This window comes from Periplaneta americana, chromosome 14, assembly GCF_040183065.1.
Source record: "Periplaneta americana isolate PAMFEO1 chromosome 14, P.americana_PAMFEO1_priV1, whole genome shotgun sequence".
Taxonomy (NCBI): Eukaryota; Metazoa; Arthropoda; class Insecta; order Blattodea; family Blattidae; genus Periplaneta; species Periplaneta americana.
In genome coordinates, this window is record NC_091130.1 from 29,148,306 (window position 1) to 29,175,724 (window position 27,419).

Consider the following 27,419-nt stretch of genomic DNA (forward strand, 5'->3'; position numbering starts at 1 on the left):
GACCTGCTATGGCACTAAAATCGTCCTCCAGTGGCTTAAGGAGGGAAAGCTGGTGTTCAAAAAGATCTCCCAACTAGGTCCAGTGGACCCATCGACCAACAGCAGGTGTGGTCCTCCAGACATTCTGGAGGTTGTGTGTGAATGAAGTAGCCACCAAAACGTTAAAATATGGTGTTCACTTAAATCGGCTACAACTTGTCATTTTCACTCTAAATATTGGAGTGCAAGAGGTCAAATGACTTTATTGTCAAATGCCTGGCATTAGAAAACAACAACAACATTTTCTGTAAGCCTGTAGTCAATAATACATGAATCATTAACATTCCAAATGCTTAACAAAGATCGCTACATGATTTTGATTGGGGTAGTCCATGGCAGTATTGTACATAGTAAATTTTGGAAAACCTTGGTAGCAGGAGGGTTAATTTCAGTTCTTATGTTACTCTTACGTGAATTGTTTGAATAAATGAAGTAGTTCTGTTAAACCTCTGTTAGTAAGTAGAGGCAGTAAGTCTGCTATTAATTTATAAATTTTATTATTCAGTTATATTATTTCTCTCTGCAGACAAGTGAGCTATTGTTTGGTTGTCGGAAGCTGACTGCAAGTGAAGCATTGCACTTTGGCCTTGTAACGCGGATATTGTGGCCTGATAGGTTCCAAGAGGAGCTGATCCCCATAATTCGAAGCATGGCTAGTCAGTCTGCTCAGGTGAGTGTTAACATACACTTGACTCTTACAACATCAAGCTTGTACAGACAATTTTAACACAACAAAAATATTCTACAAAATCTAAAAACTTGTTTTGAAAAATGCATGCCCTGTATTTTTCCTGTCATCGTGGATTTGAATTCTAGCATAAACAGATTGAGGTTTTGTTCTAACTGTAGTTGGTGTTATGCCTGTGTTAGCATGCTGTCTGTCTACCTGTGTACAGTGATTTCTCCTAAAATATTGGACAAAGTTTGTTCATATTCTTTATTTCTGAGTTATTCCTCTGAGAATGAAGCACATATATTGGGCTCTCTATATGTCATTCTCCTCTCACACGTTAAGCTCAGCAACATTCTCTGTTTTGTGCCTTGCACAGTTACCGCAAAATTGGCAGCTATTTTATGGTAATAACTTTAGTTTCTAAAACCTGTTTGGAGGAGAAAATGTTTATAAACAACTTAAAAATGAATACAAGTGCGTCTTACCTGTGTCACAAGAGAAGTTCAAAGCAGCTATCCTCCTTCTGCTTCAATACATTTATGACATCTCCAAAGATTGTTATAAACTTCCCAACTAATCTGTTTTTGCAAAATGTTTGAATTGACTTCTTCCAATTCCTCTAAAATGTGGGGGTTGTTGGTGTCCACTTTATGTTTTAGTATGCCCCAGAAATAAAAATTGTCGGTTGTTGGTGTACACTTTATGTTTTAGTGTTCCCCAGAGATAAAAATTGCAAACAATTAAATAAACACACAATACTGTAGCTTGCACTACCCTACACATGACTCAGTCGCTCATAACAGACTGAGGTGAACCGCATGCATGTAACACCCAACAAATGCCCTTGAACATTTATGTACGTCCTATGGCAACATATACAGAGTACTCTGTATGGGCTATTCCATCTCAAATCGACCGAAATATAGAGAAAATTGACCTTGCAATTTTTAAATACAATGAAACTTTTTCTGTCCGTAGACAACTGTGATATAATGCTTTGTGCAAAGTTTGAGGCATCAGAACTTAATAGTATTTAAATTAATAATATTTAAATTTATTGTATTTTCATAAAATTAGCAACTTTGAACTGTTGTGGCTCCGAAACCCTTTCACCCAATGTTCAAAATCATGGTTTATTTTGATGCTGAGAAGTTAGTTTATATTGACATGTAAACAGTTTTTCTTACTTTTTATGGAAATGGAGAAATTTAGATTTTTCTTCATTAAGACGCCTTTGCACACGAAAAAATATTTTTAAAATAACTTATATGGTTAGATTCCACATTGAAAGTACAAATAAACACTTATTTTTTGCTGGTGGTACGTTGATAAGAAAGTATTGAAAATATCAAATAAAGAAAATAAATAGTATGCGTGTGAACTAACCAGCTGACTGTGAGACCGGAGGTAGTTCGAGACAAGCAAGGCCAGGAGACAAACACGTGATGTGTCGTCTAGCAGTCATGGCTGGGCTAGCTTTATCACAAGTTTTCATAAACACAGGAGCAAAATGACGCCCAATGCTCGCTTATCTTCAGCTCTCGGCCAGTGCGTGCGGTCTTGGTGCGGTACTGTGCCGTTCAAGTCTAGGCATGTGAAAATAATTTATTTAATACCCTCGAAACTTATTGCCGAACCACTAAGCAAACAATGCCGAATCCCTCTTAATAATGCAAGGTTTTTTTCTCAGTATTTTTTTACATTTTTACAAATGGCCAAAAAGCCTAAAAGCAAGTAAAATCAGATTATCTGTCTCTCTGTGTACAATAAAAAATAAGGATTACTTCTTAACATAACCTACCAAATGTCAGCTTCAAAATAAGCTCTCGTTCAATGTTCTACAGTAAATGGTTCTAGAGTTCTGAGCATTGCTCAATAATACGAAAACCGTTTGACTTTCGATAGTATATTTTTGAAAATGCAATCCCCTCAGCACCTTGTATAAGTAGGGAAATAATTAGAGTATAAAAAAAATGCGAGGTTTTTTACTGATCGATTTCATATGGAATAGCCCGTATATTTAAAAAAATTAATAAGCTTTTTATTTGAAACTAATAACCTAAATTGCAATTTACTTGTTACAACAGAAATAGATTTCTTCTTATATAAAGTAAAGTAACAAAGGAAACAGTATATTTCGGACTTCTTTTTATATAGGCTAAAACAAAGTAACAAATGAACCAGTATATTTCATATATCGCCAAAAAATTGTTTCTGAGAAATTAAATATTCTTATGATTTGTAGCAGATAGTGGCAAAATAGAATTTTCAGTTATGTTAATATTGTTGAGTTCAGTCCCAGATCACATATTAACAGATTGTTCAGCCTTATGGGCTTTGAAGGCAACAACTTTTATTAATTTCATTATGCTGCCATCTAGCAATCTTTACCAATCGACAGTGGCGATCCTGGTGGTTGTTCTCTTCCACATTTTACTGTTTTTAACATGGAGATGGCCAATCTGTTACATAATATGTGATCAGGGGTTTGGTCTACCAACTTTTGTTTCGAACTTCGCAGGGTATGATGTAGGGGTAAGACTCAGTAAAAAAAAAAATGGCTCTCGCATTGTCAGGTGACTATATTACATTTAAGTTTACAATACTGTATGTCTATGGGCAAGCAGATGGTGCATTGCTGCTGTAGACAATTTTCAGCAAGACGCCAAAATGTGCATGACAAGGAGTGCAGTGGGAGGCCAACCATCATCACAGACGACCTTGTGGAGCAACGCACCATCTGCTTGCTCATGACGTTAGGCCCATAGACCTGGCACAGCTGACGATCAATTTCAATCAGCGCTATGCCCTGTGCATTCAAAAACTTTATCACTGACCGCACTTCACACTCGGCGGGAGCTGGAATAAGAACGTCCATCTTCAACCAATGCAACGAAGCTACTGAGAGCACATGGAAAGTTCTGCTAGCGCATGCGCCATGCCAAGACATTACTCTATCACATACATGCAGTCGCTTCGCGCAACACATGGTTTGCTAGCTGTGGGAAAGTTACTTTATGGACACGCCTCGTACATGTATTCACCATAACTATACTTACACATTACATATTATTGTCAAAACATATGGATGTTAATGACGTCTTGACACATTTAAGTCATTAGGTACTCGCCTTAACTATAGTTTACCTGTTAGACATGTCATCTATATCGAAATACGAAAAGCCTGAAATCCTATAAGGGCAACGGCCTCATACAGGAGAGTGTAGGGTGAGCTGAAGGTCTACTACACTTGGGGAGCCAGTCCAAGAGAGCTTACACTATACACTTACAAACTAAACACATGAACAAATTATACCATCTAAACACGAAAAACAATACAGACTAAACACATAAATTATGCAAACTAAAACATCCACAAAAAAATATGCAAACTGAACACATAAATTATAATCTGAACGCAACTGCCCACACTAAACACACGATAAAAAAAAAGAAAAAAATACACAAACTGAACACATACATAGTCTTAACTCACACACAATCTAAATACACAAAAACCTATACCATTTGCACACATAAACTGTACAGCCTAAACACACAAACTATCTAAACTAAACACACAAAAACGATACAATTGAACACAAAAATTATACTAATTAATACATGAACTATACCAACTATACACGGAGTCAAGCTATTCAAACTAAAACACATAAAACCATACAATTGAATACAAAAATTATACTAACTAAATACATGAACTATACCAACTATACACGGAGTCAAACTATCCAAACTAAGACACACAAAACCATACAACTGAACACAAAAATTATACTAACTAAATACATGAACTATACCAACTATACACGGAGTCAAACTATCCAAACTAAGACACACAAAACCATACAACTGAACACAAAAATTATACTAACTAAATACATGAACTATACCAACTATACACGGAGTCAAACTATCCAAACTAAGACACACAAAACCATACAACTGAACAAAAAAATTATACTAACTAAATACATGAACTATACCAACTATACACGGAGTCAAACTATCCAAACTAAGACACACAAAACCATACAACTGAACAAAAAATTATACTAACTAAATACATGAACTATACCAACTATACACGGAGTCAAACTATCCAAACTAAGACACACAAAACCATACAACTGAACAAAAAAATTATACTAACTAAATACATGAACTATACCAACTATACACGGAGTCAAACTATCCAAACTAAGACACACAAAACCATACAACTGAACACAAAAATTATACTAACTAAATACATGAACTATACCAACTATACACGGAGTCAAACTATCCAAACTAAAACACACAAAACCATACAACTGAACACAAAAATTATACTAACTAAATACATGAACTATACCAACTACACACAGAGTCAAACTATCCAAACTAAAACACACAAAACCATACAACTGAACACAAAAATTATACTAACTAAATACATGAACTATACCAACTATACACAGAATCAAACTAACCAAACTGACACACACAAAAATAACTATATAAACAATACACAACTATACACAGTTTACATAGTGTTCATAATTTCTTCCAGTCTTTTCCATGCCTGCCTGTCCCTCACTTCTCGTCCACTGCGCTCCGGTCTCTCTCCGGAACATGTCCGACCACCTTCTCCTTGGATGTCTTCTGCTTCTTTTCCCAATGCGTGGGTCCCACATGGTCGAGGCATACGTCTCATCTATATCAGAACTCCTTTAATATTTTTTATTATAGGCTACACTATGAAATGAAAATTTTGTCCCTCATTAGTAACTCCATTATAAGAGACTAATTTTCTCCTATTTTCTGTCAACATTTGTGCTATCACATTAACACATACTATTATTCATTTTGTAATTCAATCATACAATATTACTTACTTACTGGCTTTTAAAGAACCCGGAGGTTCATTGCCACCCTCACATAAGCCCGCCATTGGTCCCTATCCTGAGCAAGATTAATCCATTCTCTATCATATCCCACCTCCCTCAAATTCATTTTAATATTGTCTTCCCACCTACGTCTCGGCCTCCCTAAAGGTCTTTTTCCCTCCGGTCTCCCAACTAACACTCTATATGCATTTCTGGATTCGCCCATACGTGCTACATGCCCTGCCCATCTCAAACGTCTGGATTTAATGTTCCTAATTATGTCAGGTGAAGAATACAATGTGTGCAGTTCTGTGTTATGTAACTTTCTCCATTCTCCTGTAACTTCATCCCTCTTAGCCCCAAATATTTTCTTGAGCACCTTATTCTCAAACACCCTTAATCTCTGTTCCTCTCTCAAAGTGAGAGTCCAAGTTTCACAACCATACAGAACAACCGGTAATATAATCATACAATATTACACCATAATCAATTTTACAGTTCCTTCACAAGTAATTTTACATATATGTATTAAGTTACCATGGTAACCTGATGGGAATGGAAGGAAGGTAAGTACATAAACTGTAAAGATGGCTGACTGCAGCTTTTTTTTTTTACTTGGTTATTTAACGATACTGTATCAACTACGAGGTTATTTAATGTTGATGGGACAGGTGATAAGCAAGATGGTATTTGGCGAGATGCCAAGGAATCACCATAGGTTACCTGACATTCGCCTTACGGTTGGAGAAAACCTCGAAAGAAACCTAACCAGGTAATCAGCACAAACGGGAATCGAACCCATGCCCAAGCGCAATTCCGGATTGGCAGGCAAGTGACTCAGCTGACCGAGCTACTCCAGTGGCCGACTGCAGCTTTCATTACTAGCACCAGAGTAACATTTAATCAGTGTGTATTTTGGTTTTGCTAGATTTTTGTTTTGTATCGTTAGTTTCCACTTGGAACAGTATCATCAAAATGGGTGATGACAAAAGCATATTATTCTTTCCCTGTTAAAATACAAAAGATATATCTGTACAGTTAGATGTCACTTTAATCTATATGTGCCATAGAAAGGAGCTTGATGTAGATTGCCTTAGCCAATCATCAGTCCGTTTATATATTGTGATATTCAGAATCTATTTTTGCGTTTTGTTTTCGTGTTTTAATTTTTTTATTTTAAATATGTTTTGAAATGCTCATTATATAATATAGTAAAAATTCATTTATACGGTTTTATAGGGATCTAAAGAAAAAACATATTCTTGAAGAATTTAAGATTATTAAATTTGTAAGACTGTAAGCTTATTTGTAGAAAATCTTAGCTGCTTAAAGTGAAAGCTGACTGATATAGTGATATTGTGATAATTCTTCAATAATTTCTTCAGTTATATACATCATAGTGTGTTACAAAATGTTTCACTGTTCTGAAGAAGTTTAAAATACAATTGTATAAGTGTAAAAAAACATGTGAATGAAAAACATATAATTGAAATAACATGCAAATAATAGGGATTTTGCCAGATTTTCAGGAATAACATATAAGTGAGAAAAGTACAAAAAAGAAGTTTTACTGTATAATAAAATGTATGGTATTACACAAGCAAGCACGAAAAATTATGTATAAAACGCATCATTACTACAAAACTCCACCTCATAATGCTGAATGTAACATATGCCTGTCTGTTATCAGTGTTGCAAGATGTTAGGAATGGACAGTTTCTGCTTGCGTAGCTGCTCTTTGCATGGTACAAAAATTGCATAAGAAGCTAGTACTTCTGTTAATGCCACTGGATATCTTGTTTTTGATCACTTGGAAAATACGTATAATCAGCAAAAGGAAAGCACAGACTGATAACTGTGGGCTGTTGTGTTCCATTGCAAGTAGAGATGGCCGATATTTCACAAACCGATATTTTGTCACAGATGAACCAGTGACTGATAACGCGAAATATCTGTGACAAAATATCGCTATCGAAATCTGCTCCATATTCAGTACTCTGATTAATATTTTCTCCTCTATGTCGTGGGTTTGTAACTGCTTCTCCACAAAAAATCAAATTCACGATTTTCACTTCCGAAATCATCGAAACTACCTCAACGCTAGTTTAACCCATGAACTGCACCTCCACAAAAAAATCCTTATAAATGCAACGATTTTCACGTCCGAAATTGCCGAAACTACTTTAGCGCTAGTTTCACCATCTTATTATAAATGACGTAGTGATTACACTATTTAAATAATAACACCATTGGTTATCATTAATTCTTGTGTAAAATCCTGTCTGAACAACTGTTTTGTAATTATTTTCCAATGTTTTTCCGAATAATTATGTTTCGTTAATTTTTATTCTATGACTCAGTATTATGTTAATGCACGACTTAAAATAATTTATCCATTGTATTATATACAATAAAAAGGATCAATTTTTAAAACGAATAGGATAATCACATAACCTCAATTTCTCCATACCCAACTACATTTAAAAATTATCAACTGATTCAATATCTTCAATATAACCTCTTAGTACACGAGGTTAACTTTTGACATGTTACTATTCAGTTAGGTATGTATTTGTTAATGGTACATGTACAGTACATAATTTATTTGTTGGGTTTTCCCATGTAAATCGTTGTTGTGTGGCATGTATAGAGAAATTGTATTCACATTTCACTGCTCTTCAATATTTCCTGTTCATTTTTATCGGTGTGACAAAATATCGGTGTAATTCATGCATATTGTGCTTACTTACCGATATAAAATATTGGTGTGACAAAATTACCGATAAAAGTCACAGATATTTAATTGTCACACTCACAGTTGTCACAGATACTTGAAAATATCGTTTAAGCTCATCTCTAATTGCAAGTATTACGCTACTGAGTTAAATTTGCGACCCAACAGGAGAAGCTTTGTGGCACTGCTGAGAACCTGTCGAAGCTTGCACGAGAAAGTGAAGGTGGAGATGGTAGTGTAGGGGAAGCAAAATTCTTTACCATTACTGGTCTAACTTCCAACGTGATGTATAGTGAGGATCACATAAGAGTAGTTCCTAAAAGGCTAATAGATTTGAGGGAGGTGGGATATGATGGTAGTAACAGGATTAATCTTGCTCAAGGATTAGATTATTTCATAATATGGTAGAATGCTCCCAGCTCTTCTGCATATTTCAGGTTTTTTTTTTTTTTTCTAAAAACTACAACATTTTACGTATATTTTATACATATTTTAAGAGCAACCTCCCCCGTGTTTTAATATTTCCTCAGCAATAATATTTAAACAGGAAAGAGACACGAATATCCATCCCTTCATGGTATGAACCAGGCTTTTGATTCAGAGCATGTGTAGTGTGACATTCTTTTTCTTAGAAAATACTCGAACCACTCAACATTTCTGTCCCTCACTGTACAGTAGAGCTCCGCTAATCAAAACTAACCTGTCCAGATTTAGCAAATACTCAGATTATCCAAAATTTTCTATCCTGATGTATTCCACAAAAATATTCTTGTAAATTACTAAGAAGCACATTTTATACATATACGGCAGATATCACATAATGCAGAGTTTTAATTTTTTGTTGATATTAGTTGAATTTTTATTGCTTAAATATTTTAAGGCTTACTTCAATAAATTATAACATCTTAACATTTATTTGTTAAAATATAAATCTGAAAATCACTACTTACGATGTTTACCCAAGCAATAAAGTATGATCACTTGTTGAACCCCTCAAAGAGAATGAGACTACATTTATTGTTGTACTGATGTAAATCGTAGATAAAGTAATTTGTTTTACTACTTTATGGGAGTGTTTATTTAGGATTGTTAAATTTTACGGAAGTTCTTATTGAAGAGTAGGGATTTAGGATTGTACGAGTAAATGAATAGAAGCAAACTCAATGTAGCTATATTCGTTTTCTAATCATATAATTAAATACTGTTCTTTTACACGTATATTTACTATCTTCTTTTTCATATGTACATACAAGTACAGACACATACATCACACATACATTTATAAAAACATAAATACATTTTATTACAATTAGATGGGATCATCCAGCTTTGTGATACCAGTGAACTGATTTGATTTTAAGAAACAGTCCATGGTTGTATCACCATCCGTAGTATCTATCTAGTAATCTAGAAGTATCAGTAATATTAATTCAAAATTTGCATGATTCTAATATTCTGGGTGGCACAAGAGTTACTTGACAATGTATTTTAAGTTGGTATCACCAAAGAATGATAATTTTGTCATGATAAGTGACTATTGTCTAAAGAATAGTCAGTTGATAATTCATTTGTTTCATTGTTTTGTAACCATTTTAAGCGAGTCTTGTATGCAACTAAATATACAGATTTCACTATTTATAAGTGGTCCCAATATCTTTGCTGTTTATTTCTTCTGTGAGAAGAGAGATATCATTTGATGAGCAGTGAATCATACTTCACATGTGTATCAATGAGATGTGTTGGAAGTCGTCAATCTCTGTAGTTACGCAATATCGTATGATACAGTGTAGTTCACTACAATTTAGAATAGCAGATATGTATTTACAACTATTATGCAAAAGCTTTCGACTCTGTAGAACATATTAGTGTTTTAAAAGCACTCAAGAATCAGGGTGTTCCAACCAAATATATTAGACTATTTGGCGTGCTATACCGAAGAAACACAACAAAAGTGAAACTGGATACAGAAGGAACACCATTCAACATACAGCGAGGGATGAGACAAGGAGATCCCTTGTCACCGAAAATCTTTAATTGTGTATTGGAGAAGGTCTTTCGCAGGTTTACCTTGGAGTCACAAGCACGGTATATCTATTGACGGAAGAAAACTGACCAATCTACGCTTCGCTGATGATGTGGTTCTGTTTGCTAGACCCAGGAAACAATTGGAAGAGATGCTGAACGAGTTGTGCAAAGAAAGCATGGCAGTAGGCCTAACAATGAACACCAGCAAAACCAAAGTACTGACTAACGACGCAGAAGGGCAGATGATCGTCAACAATGCGAACATCGAATTTGTCACGCAATACATTTACCTTGGCCAGACTGTATCATTTCAGAACAGCATGGATAAAGAAATCGATAGACAAATAGCATCAGCGTGGAAAAAGTTTTGGGGTCTGTCCTTCATCCTATTGGACAAGAGCCAAAAATTGCAGAACAAGAGGCAGATCTTCAACAGCTGCATTGCACCTGTACTTCTATATGGGGCGTAATCCTGGCCACTCACAAACAAACAGGCATTAAAATTAGGAAGATGTCAAAGAAGAATGGAAAGGAAAATACTCGGAATAAGCCTGAAGGACAGAGTCAGAAATGAAGAAATACGGCGAAGAAGCGGCATAGAGGACGTGGTCACACTCGCTAATGGAATGAAATGGTGCTGGGGAGGATACATGGTATGAATGCAACCTACCAGATGGGCACACACGGCAACACTGTGGGATCCAAGAATTGGCTGGAGAAACCGTGGACGACCAAGAACCAGATGGGGGGACGAGTTCAGGTTGCAGCTTGGAGGACTGTGGACCAGAATAGGCCGCCAAAGAACACGGTGGAAGGACGCAGTCAACCAACTTTGAGCGGGAGCAACAACCAGGGCTAGTGAAATTGTGGACAAAAAAAAAGCTAGGAATGTAAATAGACCATCAGGTCGGCTCTTCTGATGGTCAAGACTCGAGCCACCCCTGCCCAAGCAGGAGGCATTGCCCCACTGGGGATTTACGGCTTTTATTATTATTATCATTATTATTATTATTATTATTATTATTATTATTATTATTATTATTATTATTATTATTATTATTATTATTTACAACTGTTATGCAAAGCGTAAAAGCTATAAAAAGTGTAAAAGTAAGCTCAAAAGGAAGGAAAGTTCTTTGAATGCAATAAGAGACATGTTCAGTGATAACGTAACTAGCAGAGGATTGTGGCCTGTGAGATTGCCTAATTGAAATCCATTCTATTTTTATCTATGGAGAACACAGAACAGGAACATCTTTGAAAATAATCCACATATATTAGAAAAATTACCTCGGCTCAACTTCAAAGAGTGCCCTGGAACTTACTCAGTAGATGCCAATTGTGACTGGACTGTTGACTGATGCATTTCTAGACCCTCATGTAAAAGTTGGGGTGAATTTATAGAATGAATTTCATACACTGTCATCCACAAGGAACCTGCTTGTTTACTTTCTACCTAAATCATATATACCCAGATAGGTCGCCCTTAGAGGCTTTGAGGTTAACAACTTTTGTCAGATTTACTACGCTACCATCTAGTTGTTACATAAGGAGTCACGTCATAATTCTCATTTGTATTGCATTAGCAACTGTACTGCCATCTCGTGTTCGTTTATGGCAGATGGGTGGCAATCCTGGCGGTTGTTCTCTTTAAAGTGCTGCCGATTTTAACATAGTGATGACCTATCTGTTACATATATGATCTAGATTTTCTACCAAGTGTTCGGTCAGCATATGACTATTGTGTGAAACTTATAAGTAAGGGATTCCTGTAGTTTTATGTTGTGAAGTGACTTTTGTGCCACTCTGTATTGTAAATTTGAGTATTATTACACTGTTTCATGACAACTCTTTAAATAAATTCAATATCTTCACTACATTGGGAGGGAATATATCTCTGGATGTAGCACATTATGGTTGCATTGTGGTTAAAGATCAAATATTTTTAAGCGTGAAATAAAAAATTAAGTTTCTATTCTTTGAATAAGTGATTCACCTTTAAGTTCAGAGATGTATAACCATCAGTTAGGAGTACATACTGCCTTGTATGCTGGGCCTGAGTAGAGAAGCTCAGAAACGTTATAGTGCTTGTTGTCCTTTTGCAAACACATGTGACCCATTGGACAAGAGCACTGGTAGTAAGTGAAGTAATAGTCTGTACGCATGTTGCCACAAAACTCCTTTACGTTACACTTGCGTAACTGAAAATAACAGATATTACATGTGATTTTGATGCTTCAATTACCAGCTGTAAGAAATGTTCAATTTTGTTAATTACATTTCAAATATTATACCTATAGTATTGATCAGAGGTCTGCATCGGACATTTTCGCTCGAGCACCAAGTAGTTCATAGCATAATCCGATAGGTAGCACACATGCATGATGGGTTAAATTGTCACGAGCGATAAATCCTCGAACGGTATAAGCCGAGCGTTAAGACATTCGTTCTTGTTACAGTGATGAACTGTGTAGTAACATCATAGATGTTTATCATTTCAAAACTTTGCAGTGTTTAACTAACCTCTCCATAGTACAACTACAAAACTTGCTTTAAAATGTAATATATATGTTGTAGGTAAATGTTTTTTTTTTCCCCCACACAGGAGTGATTTTGTTTTTGCCACATCTGATAGATGTTATTGGATGTAAATGTAATTATTATAAAAGGAGAACACAATCATGATAATGCAAGAACTGTATCAAGTTTTCTAGTAATAATAATAATAATAATAATAATAATAATAATAATAATAATATAATAATAATAATAATAATAATAATAATAATCTCTAATAATTAATGTATCAATCTTTGCGTCTGTAACAGTTGTGCAGCATGATTATTCGTTTTATTATATTTTCTGTGACGTTATCTCTGTACTAATATTGTTATTAATCTACTGCTATATCAATAATATTTTGTAAAACGTTTCTACATTGTCGCAGTACGTATATAGGCAGAACACTATGTATATATATATATATATATATATATATATATATGTGGTAAATCAAATTGAATAATTATTAATTAGCAATAATAACTGTATATCGAAGTGTTTCATACTATTTTATTTATAACTTCATGTTCCTGTTTTGGTACGTTCCATTGACTGTTCCATTAAACGTTTGTCATAAACACAGAAAATAAAGCCTTATTTTTACCGTGTGAGCAAAACATATGTGTATCTTATCTGTCGCCTTCCATACAAGATAAGACATGTCGGTGAGATGACCTTGTACTGTGCTTCTATTTATTACGAGCATATCACGACCGATCGTATCTCACTCGAGGGTGCAACACTCGACCGAGTTCAAGCGAGCGATTGAACTCCAATGCAGCACTCTGGTACTGATCATATAGAGAAACATGACAGCACAGTGCTTAAAAAAAATAAAAAATAGAAACTGGAGAAATTAGATACTGCAGCTTTCAACCATGCCAGTTATTTCATACATCATAGAAACCAAGCTAGGCACAAATGAAACTAGACTTTTTTTTTATATAGAAACATGCACGTTAGAAGCTCTAAAATCAGTAGCAAATAAAACATTTAATAGATCGAGTTAGAAGTGAAAAGTAAGACAGGATATGAAAATACAGTAGAACCTCGATTATCCGTCACCCTATTAACCGACAGGAGGATTATCCGACTTTCTTTCTCACCCTGGTTTTACCATTACACGGTATTTCATAGAAATGCTTCCACACACTTCCGGCAACAGGAGCAGTCACTTGTTACTTGTGAAGGGGGTGTTTTTCCCAACTTGTAAAATAGTCACTATCTGCTTTCAAAGAAATGGTCCCAATAACTTTCACACAATTGCAAACCCATGCACCATTTGGTCTTTTTCCTACTGTTCGAGTGGCCGTACTGTTTAAATTCTATGCAAAATGCCTTCCACAACTGTCGAAAGAAAACGTGTTTAGTATCGAAAAAAAAGATACAAGTAATTGAGGGATTTGGGAAAGTAGAATTTAATTTAATTTAATTTCTTCCTGTAACCACTACAGATTGCCATCGACAAAGAATACCATGATATAATAGAGTAAATGCCTTGAGGCTTAGTGATAAATTGTTGTTAGAATGAAAAATAAACAATTTGAATTATATTGAAACACATGATGTTAAACGAAGTAACGTCAAGGAGATGGGAATTAGTCATGGTCCATATGTATGATGCCTTAAAATAGCTATTGAGCCTTTGAGTGCTGCAATTGTTAGATCTCTTAAAATACTTTTATGCAGGCCAAAAGATTTACAGAAGTCGACTAGGAACCGGGGTATGGTCCTACGGGCTCCTATCATTAGTCCCATAATTACAATGGATTCCAGATGGTATTTGTCCTTATAAAAACTGATGGAAGGTTCATATATATTCCTTTTTTCCTCGTGTACTTCTTCTGGCTGGTGTTTGTGCGATTCGAATCTCACAGTAGGGTCTATGATGTAACCTTCAAGAGAGGGAGGTTTAAATGCAATTATGTCAATTCTTTGATTACTGCCCTCACTGGATATGCCGTGTACTTCTTCATATACCGAATAACCTTTGTTCCTTAAGGCAGTTGCTATTATAGATCTTACTGTATGATGCCGAGTATTTCGTAGAAGTTCACCATGTGGACAACCCCCAGGACATGGGCAAGGGTTTCAACCTCCCTGTTGCAACGTCGACAGAGGTTACTTACTATAGCTCATGCTGAATCAGAATACGAGATTGGTGTTACAACTGTACGCTACTTAATAAAAAAGGAAGATAAAGTGGATAAAGTAAGAGAGTGTAAATCTATAACACGATATCTCTACTCCAATCTTTCTGGAGACAACCATCACAAGGATTCCCTTGGCACCTAAAACTCACCATTGGCAACCGGTCTTAAATTAGTGAACTTCTGATCCACCAACCAGCATGTTAAACATAAGAGCACGTAGAAAATCACGTAACTATAGCCTAAATATTAGGCCTACGAACTTAACTTATGAAAATCTTCTATTATACGGATTATACGATTTTTTTGATTAACCGTTCAGTCCGTCCCCTTCATTACCACGAATAATAGAGGTTCTACTGTAGATCAAATATCACATAACTTTAAAATAGAAAAATAGAGTGAAATGATCATATAAGTTATATTGAAATGGAAAAATCGTAAATATAGCAAGGAATAAGTTTCCAATTGGAAAATGAAGCATAGGTCGTCCAAAAAGAAGGCGGAAGGGTGACTTAAGGGCAGAATATGAACAGGTAAATTGGAAGATAGATGAAGGAGGAGAATAAGTTTAATCACATTTCTTACCTTCATACACCGATATACAGTGTTTGTGTGAACAGTGCCATTCCCATAGTCATTGTCAAATTGATTATGTTTCTTCCAGTAATAATTTGGTTGGCAGTTGCAGGCAGCAACAGCTATTGTTTGTTGTGTTACAGTTGGTGGTACATCATTCAGCTTTGACAATGTTGTTACAGTTTGTGTTGTTACTGTCAGTGCCTGACTCTTAGTTGAACACTGTGGTAATTCTGCTACATCTTGGCAAAACTAAAATGCAAATTTTGTGATTTATGATAGGTAATTCTGCCATAATTATTATCTTGTATTGAAATGTAGATACAGAGGTGACAACAGTAATGATTAGGGCTAGGATTTTGATGAAATTGCATCTTTTTTCTAGTAAGCCAGAAACATAGCTGCTTTAGTATTTATATGTTATGTGATAAACTGAGTGTTTTAAGACATATTTGTTAGGGCATTTTTTTTGCATTTTTTCCCTGTTTCAACTCATAAGACCATCTTTTGTGTTATTCGGACATTTTTAAGGCATTTTCATTTAATTTTTGCCACAAATCTCCATTATTAATATAAAATAATGTTTATTTCCTTTGATATTTTGTCTACATATTTTGTCCATTAACACCCTTTATTTTTTACTTGGTTATTTAACGACGTTGTACCAACTACGACGTTATTTAGCGTCAATGGAGTTAGTGATAGTGATATGATATTTGGCGAGATGAAACCGAGGATTCGCCACAGATTACCTGACATTTGCCTTACGGTTGGGAAAAACCTCGGAAAAACCCAACCAGATAATCAGCCCAAGCGGGAATCGAACCCGCGCCCGAGCGCAACTCCAGGTCGGCCTTAACCGACCGAGCTACGCCAGTGGCTAATACCCATTATTTTGTATAATATTTTAATCGTTTTCCTACACAAATATTGCCCTTTTAACGTAGTACACCCCATGTAATGGATCAGTCCAACCATCCCTTCAATATAGACTCCTCTATACTTGCTAATTCCGTATAAGAGTGGCCTTGTGATGGGCTACATGGAAACTACATCAGGTAAAATAATTAATTAAAGTGTACCACTTAGAAAAAATTAGGTAAAATTAAATAAACTTAAATGTTGGTACTAGAATTTAATTTAATTACTATTTTAAATATTAAGTAGCACAAAACTCCTTTTCCTACTAAGCCAATTTTAGAATGTAAGATCTATTTTAAGGGCATTTTCGAAAGATTTTTAGGTCATAAATGCATTGTTTTTAAGACATTTTTTTAAGATTTATATGTCATTAAAATCCTAACCCTAGTGATGATTATGTAGACATGATAATTATCATTACAAACAAAGAGTATGATGATAGAACATAGTCATATACCCAAGTATTGAAAACACTGAATGGATTTTTAGAGCATTCTGTCATATTGTCTCTTGAGTTCATAAGAATTTATTTTATATATTGAAAATCCACGTGTAGAATATAATTGTGTTCAATTATTAATTACACTCTTTTCATGTTTTTTTAAATGGAGGAGGTAGCATGTTATCTGGCGAGTTATTTGTAGAGAATGAAAATGTAATATAAACAGGAAGATGATCACTTGACAGATCTTCACCAACACTCCAGTTTTTGAAATTATCATATATGTTTGATGAGTAGAAAGAGAGATCTAGAGTACTTGTAGATCCTGAACTTGCACATTCCAAAAATGATCCTCCATACATTCTTAAGTTAGATTCCATGGAACTACTCTGCAGTACATACAAGGATCACTTTAAAATTTATACAGATGGATCTCTAAATCCTAATAATGGGACATCAGGTGCAGGGTATTATATTCCAAAATATCAAGAAAGTTATTTCATACCATGTTCATCCTGCAGTTTTGACACTGAATTGCTAGCTATTGATGCTGCTCTTCAGTGTGTTACTCAAATTTCTGAAAAATCTATTTGCATACTTACCAACTCCAAGGGAGCTATATTTAATATAATAATAAATATGTACCAAACCTATATGCACATAGAATTATTCCAATTCAGAAACAACTTAGTAAACTAAAAGAGCTCCAAAAGGAAATAACATTTCAATGGATACCTAGTCATTGTGGTATACCTGGAAATGAGAAAGTCGATAATATTGCAAAACAGGCAACATATTTGCAACCAAGACCTCTTCAAGTGATATCTCTATCCAGTGCTTTTGCTTCAGTAAAGTCTCATTTTACAAACCTATGGATCAACATTGGCTCTCTTCTGACAAAGGAAAAATTTTACAGTCTGTACAAAAGAAACCAAATGACCTGGAAACGTACAAAAATTTGCCCAGACATGTTCAAACATTTTTAACAAGAGCCAGAACAGATCACATTGCCACTCAATTGTACCTACACCGATAATCCTACTTGTCAATCCGAATTAAAGAATGTCACAAAATGATCCAACAACTTCAAAAACTACAGAAAAGAATTCAATTGCAATGGATACCTGCACATTGCGGAATTGCTGGAAATGAAACTGCTGACTTTCTTGCCAAGAAAGGATCCAATTTAATTCAGAATTCAAATACAAGCCTACCTTTTACATCCATCAAAAGACTAATTAAAAATAAATATAAAATCAAGCAAAACCAAGCACTGTGTACCAAAGCCAAAGATAAAAAATGGAGCATTTTAATAAAAAAAAAAAACAGAAATTATTCCAGAAATCCCACGTAAATCTGCAGTAGCAAAATTCAGACTACTTACAGAACACGATTATTTGGCCAAACACTTGAATAAAATAGGAATTTACACAAATCCAAATTGCCCTCTATGCAACAAAGAAGAAGAAATGACTGAAGATCATCTCATAACCTGTGAAGTTCTACCTGATGGATCCACCACAGAGAAATATTGGAGAGCAAGAACGCTAATGGCTTCGTTGCCAAAGCCCGGCATTAGATAACAACAACAACAACTTGTCTGTGGTGTAATAATCATGATGAAGATCTGGAACACATTCTTCTATACTGTCCATCCATAAACCACAAAAGAAGTAAATTAAACTCATCAATACCGGTTGCAGAAGACACAGCCCTGCAGTATATATTGACTACACCCCACCTCTGGCTACTAGCAACAGGCATCTATAATGAACACCAATCAAAATACCCCTCATTTCTCGTGAAAAACAACTGAATAGACTACAGTGGACTATAGTGGACTTTATGTTGTCAACAAACAGCTGGATATATTAAGAAGATTGATTGATTAAATGGAGAAGGGAATGGAAAGTAGTTTATTTACAAAAAACAACTGTTGTACATGCGCAGTATGTTATAAAATGAAACTTAGAAAATTTAGGTGGCCCAAATTTTGTTTCTGGGTCTGTACCAGTACTTGATTTAACAATTATTCGTCATTGTCAAATAACTCAGCTTCTTTTGAATAGATTTTTTTCATGAAAGTAGTGACTTCCTGGCAGTAGCTCATGTTACTGCTTATAACACACCCCAAATGTTTGAAACTGCCCTTTGTTCTTACTTACAGCTTTTAAGGCACCCGGAGGTTCATTGCCATCCTCACATAAGCCTGCCATCAGTCCCTATCCTGAGCAAGATTAATCCATTCTCTATCATCATATCTCACCTTCCTCAAATCCATTTTAATATTATCCTCCCAACTACGTCTCGGCCTCTGTATGCATTTCTGGATTCGTCCATATCTGCTACATGCCCTGCTCATCTCAAACATCTAGATTTAATGTTTCTAATTATTATGTCAGGTAAACAATACAATGCTTGCAGTTCCGCGTTGTGTAACTTCCATTCTCCTGTAACTTCATCCCTCTTGTCCAATTTGTTCTACTGCCTCATTTTGAAATCGCATGTTTACTTTCTTTATTTTTCTTCTGATAATCGTGGTCTTCATCTTGTTTGCATTTATCTTCAACCCATACAGCTCACAACTGTCATTTAGCTCCAGTAGCATATCCCTAATTTTACGCAGTTTCCTCCTACTGTTTTGGAAATAGTTCTTCACTAAATCGTCCAACTGCATAGATTATTTTAGAGTAACAGAACATCGGATTTCATAAAATGACTGGCAGCCTGAATCTTAAAAGTGATACTGATAACATTTTCTCATGAAACATATTCATTCATTTATAGGTTTTTGCCTAAGGGTAGGTCTTTCACTGCATTCTCCAATCTTTTCTATTTTCTGCCCTTCCACTTAGTGCCCGAATATGATCCATATATCATAATGTCAGCTATCATCTGATATCTTCTGCCCTGAACTTTTCTCCCGTTCACCATTCCTTCAGTGCATCTTTCATAGGCAGTTTCTTCTCAGCCAGTGACTCAACCAATTTCTTTTTCTTTTCCTGATCAGTTTCAACATCATTCTTTCTTCACCCACTCTCTTCAATGCAGCTTCGTTTCTTATTTTGTCTGTCCATTTCACATTCTCCATTCTTCTTCATATCCACATTTCAAATGTTTCTAGACGTTTCTCTTCACTTCATCGTAATTTCCATGTTTATGCCCCATACAATGCCACACTCCACACAAAGCACTTCACTAATCTTTTAGTTATTTTTTTCCAGAGATTCGCAAAAGATACCAGGGGTGTACGCAAAGGGGGTACCAGATTTGAACTCCTCCCTTCTTGAACTGAAAAAAAAATGACTAATTTAGATTTGAGAATTTTTTTTTATCCACCTTTGCATGCTGGTGGAAGCTCTACTACAGTGCTGCAGCATCAGTGATGTCATCGCTGAAATTCACAACACCATGATGCCATCTATAATTGTTCTTCCTTCTCTAATTTTTCACTGTTAGAGTAACAAAATCTATATCAATATAAGGCATAGTCCTCCTTCCCCTCCTCCTTGCCAGTTTCATTCTTCCTCCTTGGTCAGTTCCATGTTCCATTATTGTGTTTAATAATTAAATAGATTTCAATATATTTAATTGTTTTCATGGATTTTATTGTTACATAAAGTAAAATGTCTTATCTATCATATAGAAGTAACTGTTGACTAAATAAATATATATAAATGATTGAGGAAGTGTAATAATGATACAAGCAATTTTTATTATACAAAATTAAACTGAAGCTAAAAAAAAAAAAAAATTGGATGGCTGTGATAAAATTAAGTTTCAAAGATTGTAAGAATATTCATTATTATGTTCTATTACAACATAGTATAATATTAATAAATATACTGTAAAATAGCAGTAGTAGAAATAATAATAATAATAATAATAATAATAATAATAATAATAATACACAAAATTTAAAATAATGAAAATGTAAATTGTAAGCAGTTTTAAGAAACCTCCCCCTTGACAAAATTCTGCATATACCACTGGAAGAAACGACACACACATGCACACACACACACACTCACACACACTAAATATTCCAAAATTTTAACTAATGTAGGAAACGATTATTTTTTTTAAATATGCAGATTGCAATTGATTTTAAAGTTATATTGCAACAAGGAAACTTCAAACTCATTTCAGTTGTCACATAAATTTATAGATATTGGGTGAAAAAATCTTGTATGTTATGTAAAGATTCGTTAATGTATTTTATTTCATTTAATCCTTCTAAAGCAAGCATGAACAGAGACATTCAAAGAAAAGAACTGAGACTTCATTGTAATACTGTAATGCAGTTTAACAATAATTTAACTTGATTCTCATGTAACTATGTAATGGTTGTTAAAAAAATCTTGTAAGCAAATGTGTACTATGCTGTTAAGGCCTTTGAGGGTATGAATTTTAGATTTAGATTAGTATGAGATGGATACTACTAAGAATAGTGTGTTACCAGTTTTGTTAATTACTTCTCCAGCACCAATACTATCCTGCAAGTAATGAGAGCCAATTTTTTGGCTTCCTGGACACTCAAACCATCTTTGAATTAATAGTACTAAACTGCCATACAACAGAAATTGAATATTGATTAACGTGATTATTTACTTTGAGTTGAGATCTGTTGTTGAGGGTCATTGTATGATTATCCCTTTTGAAGCTCCAGTCCATTGAACATTCAAGTCTCTGAGGACATCGACACATTCTTTCAATTCTCATGCGAAACCAGAATCGACGATAAAGGATATTGCATACAGCATTTGGTTCGCACACAGCCAGTCCTCTTTCACTGTGAGCCTGAAAATTGTATACAAAATTTACCTCGGTTATGTATCTGTATTAAAAGCATCTGCATTTAATATACTTGAAGTATGATAGGCTTTTGATAATGGATGTGTGATTCATATTTATCTTCAAAATACATTTCAGAATTATAATAAAAAAAGATCACTGAGAGCAGTGAGTAACAAATAAATTGAACATATTTTCTTTCGAAAATTTTATATTATATAACTTCATGTTGTGATGGATATTTTACCTTGAAAATGTAAATAGAAAAATACAGAGAATTTAATAAGGAAACACACATTGTCTTCATAGACTTCAAAAAAGCATTTGATAAAGTTAATCGTCATAACTTGTTAAACATACTATTACATGAGAATTTAATATGGAAACACACATTGTCTTCATAACTTAAAAAAAGCATTTGATAAAGTTAATCGTCATAACTTGTTAAACATACTATTAAATGATAACATACCACATCAAATTATCCAAAACATATTTCACTTATTATACAAAGAAACTTCAGTTGGAATAAACACTGGAGATACTTTATCATTTGAAGGGAAATAAATTCATGTGTTAGACAAGGTTGTAGACTTTCTCCACTTTTATTTAATATCTATCTATTTCAATGCTATCATCAAAGAACTTAAATTGACATGACATGGGTATATTATTGTAAATCGACATCTACATTGAGATACATTAATCTTGGCAGATGACTTAGTACTTTTAGCCTCTACGGAAGATGACCTACAATGATCTGTAGATAATTTTAAATCAATAACAGATACATATTCAATGGAAATTTCTACAGACAAATCTAAAGTTATGGTTTTTACAGAAAAAAACCAATGCCAAGCAAAATTTGTATCAGTAATCAAATATTAGAAAGAGTAAGTGAATTCAATTATCTTGGTTATAAAATATCATTTATGGCAGAATGAGATATACGAGACAAAATTATTAAATTTAATAAATCTCTGGATATCATCAACAGCATTATGAAACCATCATTAGTCCAAAGACATACACTCCTCCGTCTCTATAAAACCTTGATGAGACCTGTTCTATGTCTATGTTATGGCAGTGAGGCTTGTACTCTTTGGAGATGTGATGAAAATCACATTACTGCCAGTGAAATGAAATTCATGCGCTGTATGAAATGCATAGGTTATCTGCCTGAAAACCACAAATATACTTCAATTTAACAAAGACATAACAGTTGCAGATATTTTTACCGTCTGCACACTCATAGTACCCTTTGAAGCAGTTCTGTGTAAAAGAAAACCACTTCTCTAGCTACAAACAATCAACAAACTTCAATGATCTCTATGATTCAACTCTTCAGTAATCAATCATGAAAATTGTGAATCCCCAAAATCCAGGACTAGGAACATGACTGACAACATTAGGAAACATTCATGCATATAACTGGATGCTCTTGATTATGAGAATGTTAGTCATCCAGGGGAAATGTACCAGTAATTGCTGATCTAACAAAAATTACATTTAATAGAGTTTTGACGATAATCGAAAGCCTCTGGTGGGGAAGGAGTTCAATTGTTATGTATTTACTTCATTATAGCTTGGTACTTGCTTATTTGTTAGTTATAGTGTTGCCATCAATATGTTACTAAAATATAACTTCTGTCTTATTGCTATAAATTGTGTGTCTTATAGATTTGTTTATTCTGATATAAAAATATTATTTTTCTTATTTGCCCACGAAATTAGTATGATAGTCATAGGAAGACAGGTTTTTAACTTCTTCTACGTATCAAAAAACGAAAATATTGTCCATTCTAACCCTGTGGAAACTTAAAAATTGGTACCAATATACCTCATTCCTCTGCTTTTTTTTTTTTTTTTTTTTTTGCAAAGAGTCATCAGTGAAAATAAACGCATTTTCATAAATTATTTACAGAATTTTATAATATTTAAATGAGAAGTAGAGTGTGTTTAAATTTTAACACTATGAGAAATTTTGTTCAAGAAATTGAATGTAAAATATTTAATTTCTTTGTAGTCCTCACAGACAAAGAAAGATGGAAAGGAATATAAACATGCATACATACAAATACAACAGCTCAAGAATATTGTTCTCTCTCTCTCTCTCCCTCTCCCTTCCTCTCTCTTTCTGTTACACTCACTCAAGCACAAATAACTGTATATTATCTGAAACTCTGCACAATTAGTCAAATTTGAAAGTCATATTGAGGTTAAAATTTCAGATAAGTTGAAGTTTGTATAGTAATAATTATATAATTTTATAGTTTCAGTCTATAACTTATCAGTTAATACAGAACGATTTTCTGTTATTTCACATTACAAGGTTATAATTCCACTAATTTTTTCGATTTTTTTTAAATCATCTTCAGGTGGAGAGACATAAAATTGTCTCATAAAAATAATTTTTGATTAATTTCAGATGTCATGTACACCTCATCGATATGAGTGACTGATTGACAAACATACAGAATGCCAATTATGTAATTGCATTCTTTTAAAGACCTTTCTTCTGAACATGGTATCACTCATGGATTTAAATTTAAATTTTAAACTTTTGATTGTCAATATGTGCATTTTACGATTGACTGTGGTTATGTAACATCAAAAGATTCAAATAGTGTAGTCACCTTTAAAAGACTATTAGTTTATAAACTTTACAAATGTTTTATCACATGTTAAAATGACTTTGAACCGTACCTTATATAATTTTACATTGCTTTTATGCATGTTTTTAACTTAGTTTATAATAAGCACATATGTTTCTTCTTGTATTTCACCTATGCTCAATTTGTTAATTTATGCCTCTCCACCTGAAGATGATTTTTAAAAAATCAAAAATATTAGTGGAATTATAACCTTGTAATGTGAAATAACAGAAAATTGTTCTGCATTAACTGATAAGTTCTAGACTGAAACTATAAAATAATTATTACTATACAATAAGTCTAGCTTGTGATACGAAATATGTTTCCTAGTTTACCACTTCCATTCTTAAAGTATATTAAGTTTAATTCTATGTTAGAACAAATGCTTATATATCATGAATAACATGTTGAATTGTTGTGTAATTATAAACCATTTCTCACGAAGACTTAAGTATAATTGTTTGAGTTGTTTAATAGATGCTGTATTTTCACAGTTATATGTTATAAAACCTCAATTTAGAACAGATTTGCGTAAAAATACTTGTTTGTTATCATTATGTGCGAATTAATAGTAATGTATATGCTAATTAAAAGTGAAACAATGTCGTAAAGACTGCAATGTTTGTTATTGAAGATACATATTAATCCTGAAAATTGAAAGTCTGCAATATAGAATATTTATTTATTTACCAGAGCTTCCTCAAATTAGAGGCTGCCATTAGACAAAGCATACAAAACAATAAAAGAACAAATAGATGATGAAAGATAAGAGTAAGAAAAAAGGTAAACAAGTACAGAAACAAACAAACAAACAAACAATGGCAGTTTACAGAATAAAAAGAGTTACAAGTAAAGAAGCAATGAAAGCTAATAAGAAAAAAAAAATGATAATGGTGTGTCAGTTTTTACAGTACACTGAATTAGAGTCCACATAGGTGGTTCCATAAAAGTTTGTCTGACTAACTAATTATGAGGAGGGCCACTTCATTCAGAAAAGATTTGTGCAGTCCTAGGGTCTTACAGAATTGAGAAGAGAAGTTAGGTATCGTTCGTTGCTAAATTATTGCCTATTTTTATATGCAGAAGTGTGAAAATTATTAGAATAATCTTGATTTTAAAGGTTTTTTAATAGTTCCTTCACAAATATTCATTGAATTGATGAATATTGGTATATAATATTACTATACTGATGTAGGATATATATTTATTACTAACAATGCCGGAAAGCATTGTTGTACATTGGTATTTTTCTTATTTTACAATTGTTATGGGAATTCAGAAATTATTATATTGTGTTGGCGGAATTGGAAACATCAAAAATTAATTAAGAAATGCTTTAAACAAATTGTTCTTTGCGTTTACATTGTTGCAAAGGCTCAAATGAACGTATACATCTGTTTTGTGCATATAATTTTTTGATGTTTCCAATTCCGCCAACATAATATAATAATTTCTGAATTCCCATAACAATTGTAAAATAAGAAAAATACCAATGTACAACAATGCTTTCCGGCATTGTTAGTAGTAAATATATCCTACATCAGTATGGTAATATATACCAATATTCATCAATTCAATTAATATTTGTGAAGGAACTATTAAAAAACCTTTAAAATTAAGATTATTCTAATAATTTTCACACCTCTGTAATTATATGGTTTATATAAATTTGATATCAAATGATGTAAGGCTATTTCAAATCTGTAACGAAAAATCAATGTCCAAAAACCAGGATTCAGTTATTATTTTAATTTAATTCTGCCTTCTGTCTCTTTATTTTCAAGTTACATTAATTATCAGAATTTTTTATGTAACTGTTTCCTATATTTTAAAGAAATAGTACATTTTTATACCTAGACATAACATTCATTTAATTTATAATACTAATTGCAAGAACTGTCTTCTCAGACACAAGTCTTCAGATTATGATCTCATGGACACCCCTATTTTTAGTTTCTGTTCATTGAAGATGTCTTGACCTTGACCCTAATAAATAATGATAAGAGACAGCCTTGGTCTTAATAGAAGAAGCTTGTTGATGCTCGAGCATATTGTGTCTTGGCTAGGAGTGGTGTAATAATACGGCAATAGCAATGGGTTTCAATTAATAAACTGTTCTATTTTTGAAGTAAAGTGTGTCCAAAGTATAATTACACTCTTTGACGCCCGGTAGTGCAGTTCGAATTTGTATCTTTAGTACTACACTGTACCTGTGGAGGATACACAAGATCCACTGAATCAGATTTAAGAATGATATTGAAGATCTGTTGTGTTGGCTGCAGCAGAGCGAATGCTAGTGTTGAGAATGCCAGAATTTGTATCCCCATCCTGTCACACTGAGCTCTTAACTAACCATTGGAATGTCCTGCACTGGAGCATATGTTGTCTTGCCCCACCCTCGGTCCTCTCCTACTCCTCTCTCTGACTTCACACGAACATGCACTTCCTACACTCATAGAATCCAGCATGTTGAACACTGTTTATCTGTGTCAGTCCTAATGACCAGTTCTTCGAAATGTGTTGAGAGGAAGTGGAATTTAAGCTTCTCACATGTTCATAAAAACCATTCCAGATAGTAATTTACTGTATCATTACGTCATAAAATTAAGTCTGAAGAGGTATTAATTGATTTTAAGTGAGCTGTTAAATTTGCATTAATTTTCATGACTAAACTAAAGTTTTCGAAATGTTGCTAGAAAAGCAAACGGTTTTATATAGAAGTGAAAAATGTTACATTCTAGAAGTGAGTAATAAAGTTGGGAAATGTAAGTAACTACTGTCTATATGCTATATTGAAGTATAGAAACAACAGCTGACTTTGAATTTAAAAAATTTATATATATATATATTTACAGCAAACTAAGATTACCTCCTAAAGCATTGGTTCCCAGTCTTTTCTAGCTGGTGTCCCCCTTTGTAAGCCTTGCAAAACCCAAGTTCCTTCCCTCTACATT

The 27,419-nt window shown here is 33.8% G+C and overlaps 2 protein-coding genes across 3 annotated transcripts in view; one reads left to right on the top strand and one right to left on the bottom strand.

The window, feature by feature from the left end:
• The window catches only part of HIPP1 (HP1 and insulator partner protein 1), a 51,499-nt gene that overhangs the window by 17,605 nt on the left and 6,475 nt on the right, over positions 1-27,419 (top strand). For both annotated transcript variants that reach the window (XM_069845122.1, XM_069845123.1), the window contains exon 6: positions 566-709. In XM_069845122.1, the coding sequence (XP_069701223.1) occupies positions 566-709 (144 nt within the window). The remainder of the gene's footprint in view (positions 1-565; positions 710-27,419) is intronic.
• LOC138713218 (uncharacterized) lies at positions 9,513-26,867 on the bottom strand. The gene is made up of 4 exons (XM_069845126.1): positions 26,676-26,867; positions 21,629-21,817; positions 15,664-15,906; positions 9,513-12,564 (listed from the first exon to the last, which is right to left on the bottom strand). Exons 1-4 carry the CDS (start codon positions 26,790-26,792, stop codon positions 12,385-12,387), a joined length of 729 nt encoding a protein of 242 aa, XP_069701227.1. The 5' UTR covers positions 26,793-26,867; the 3' UTR covers positions 9,513-12,384.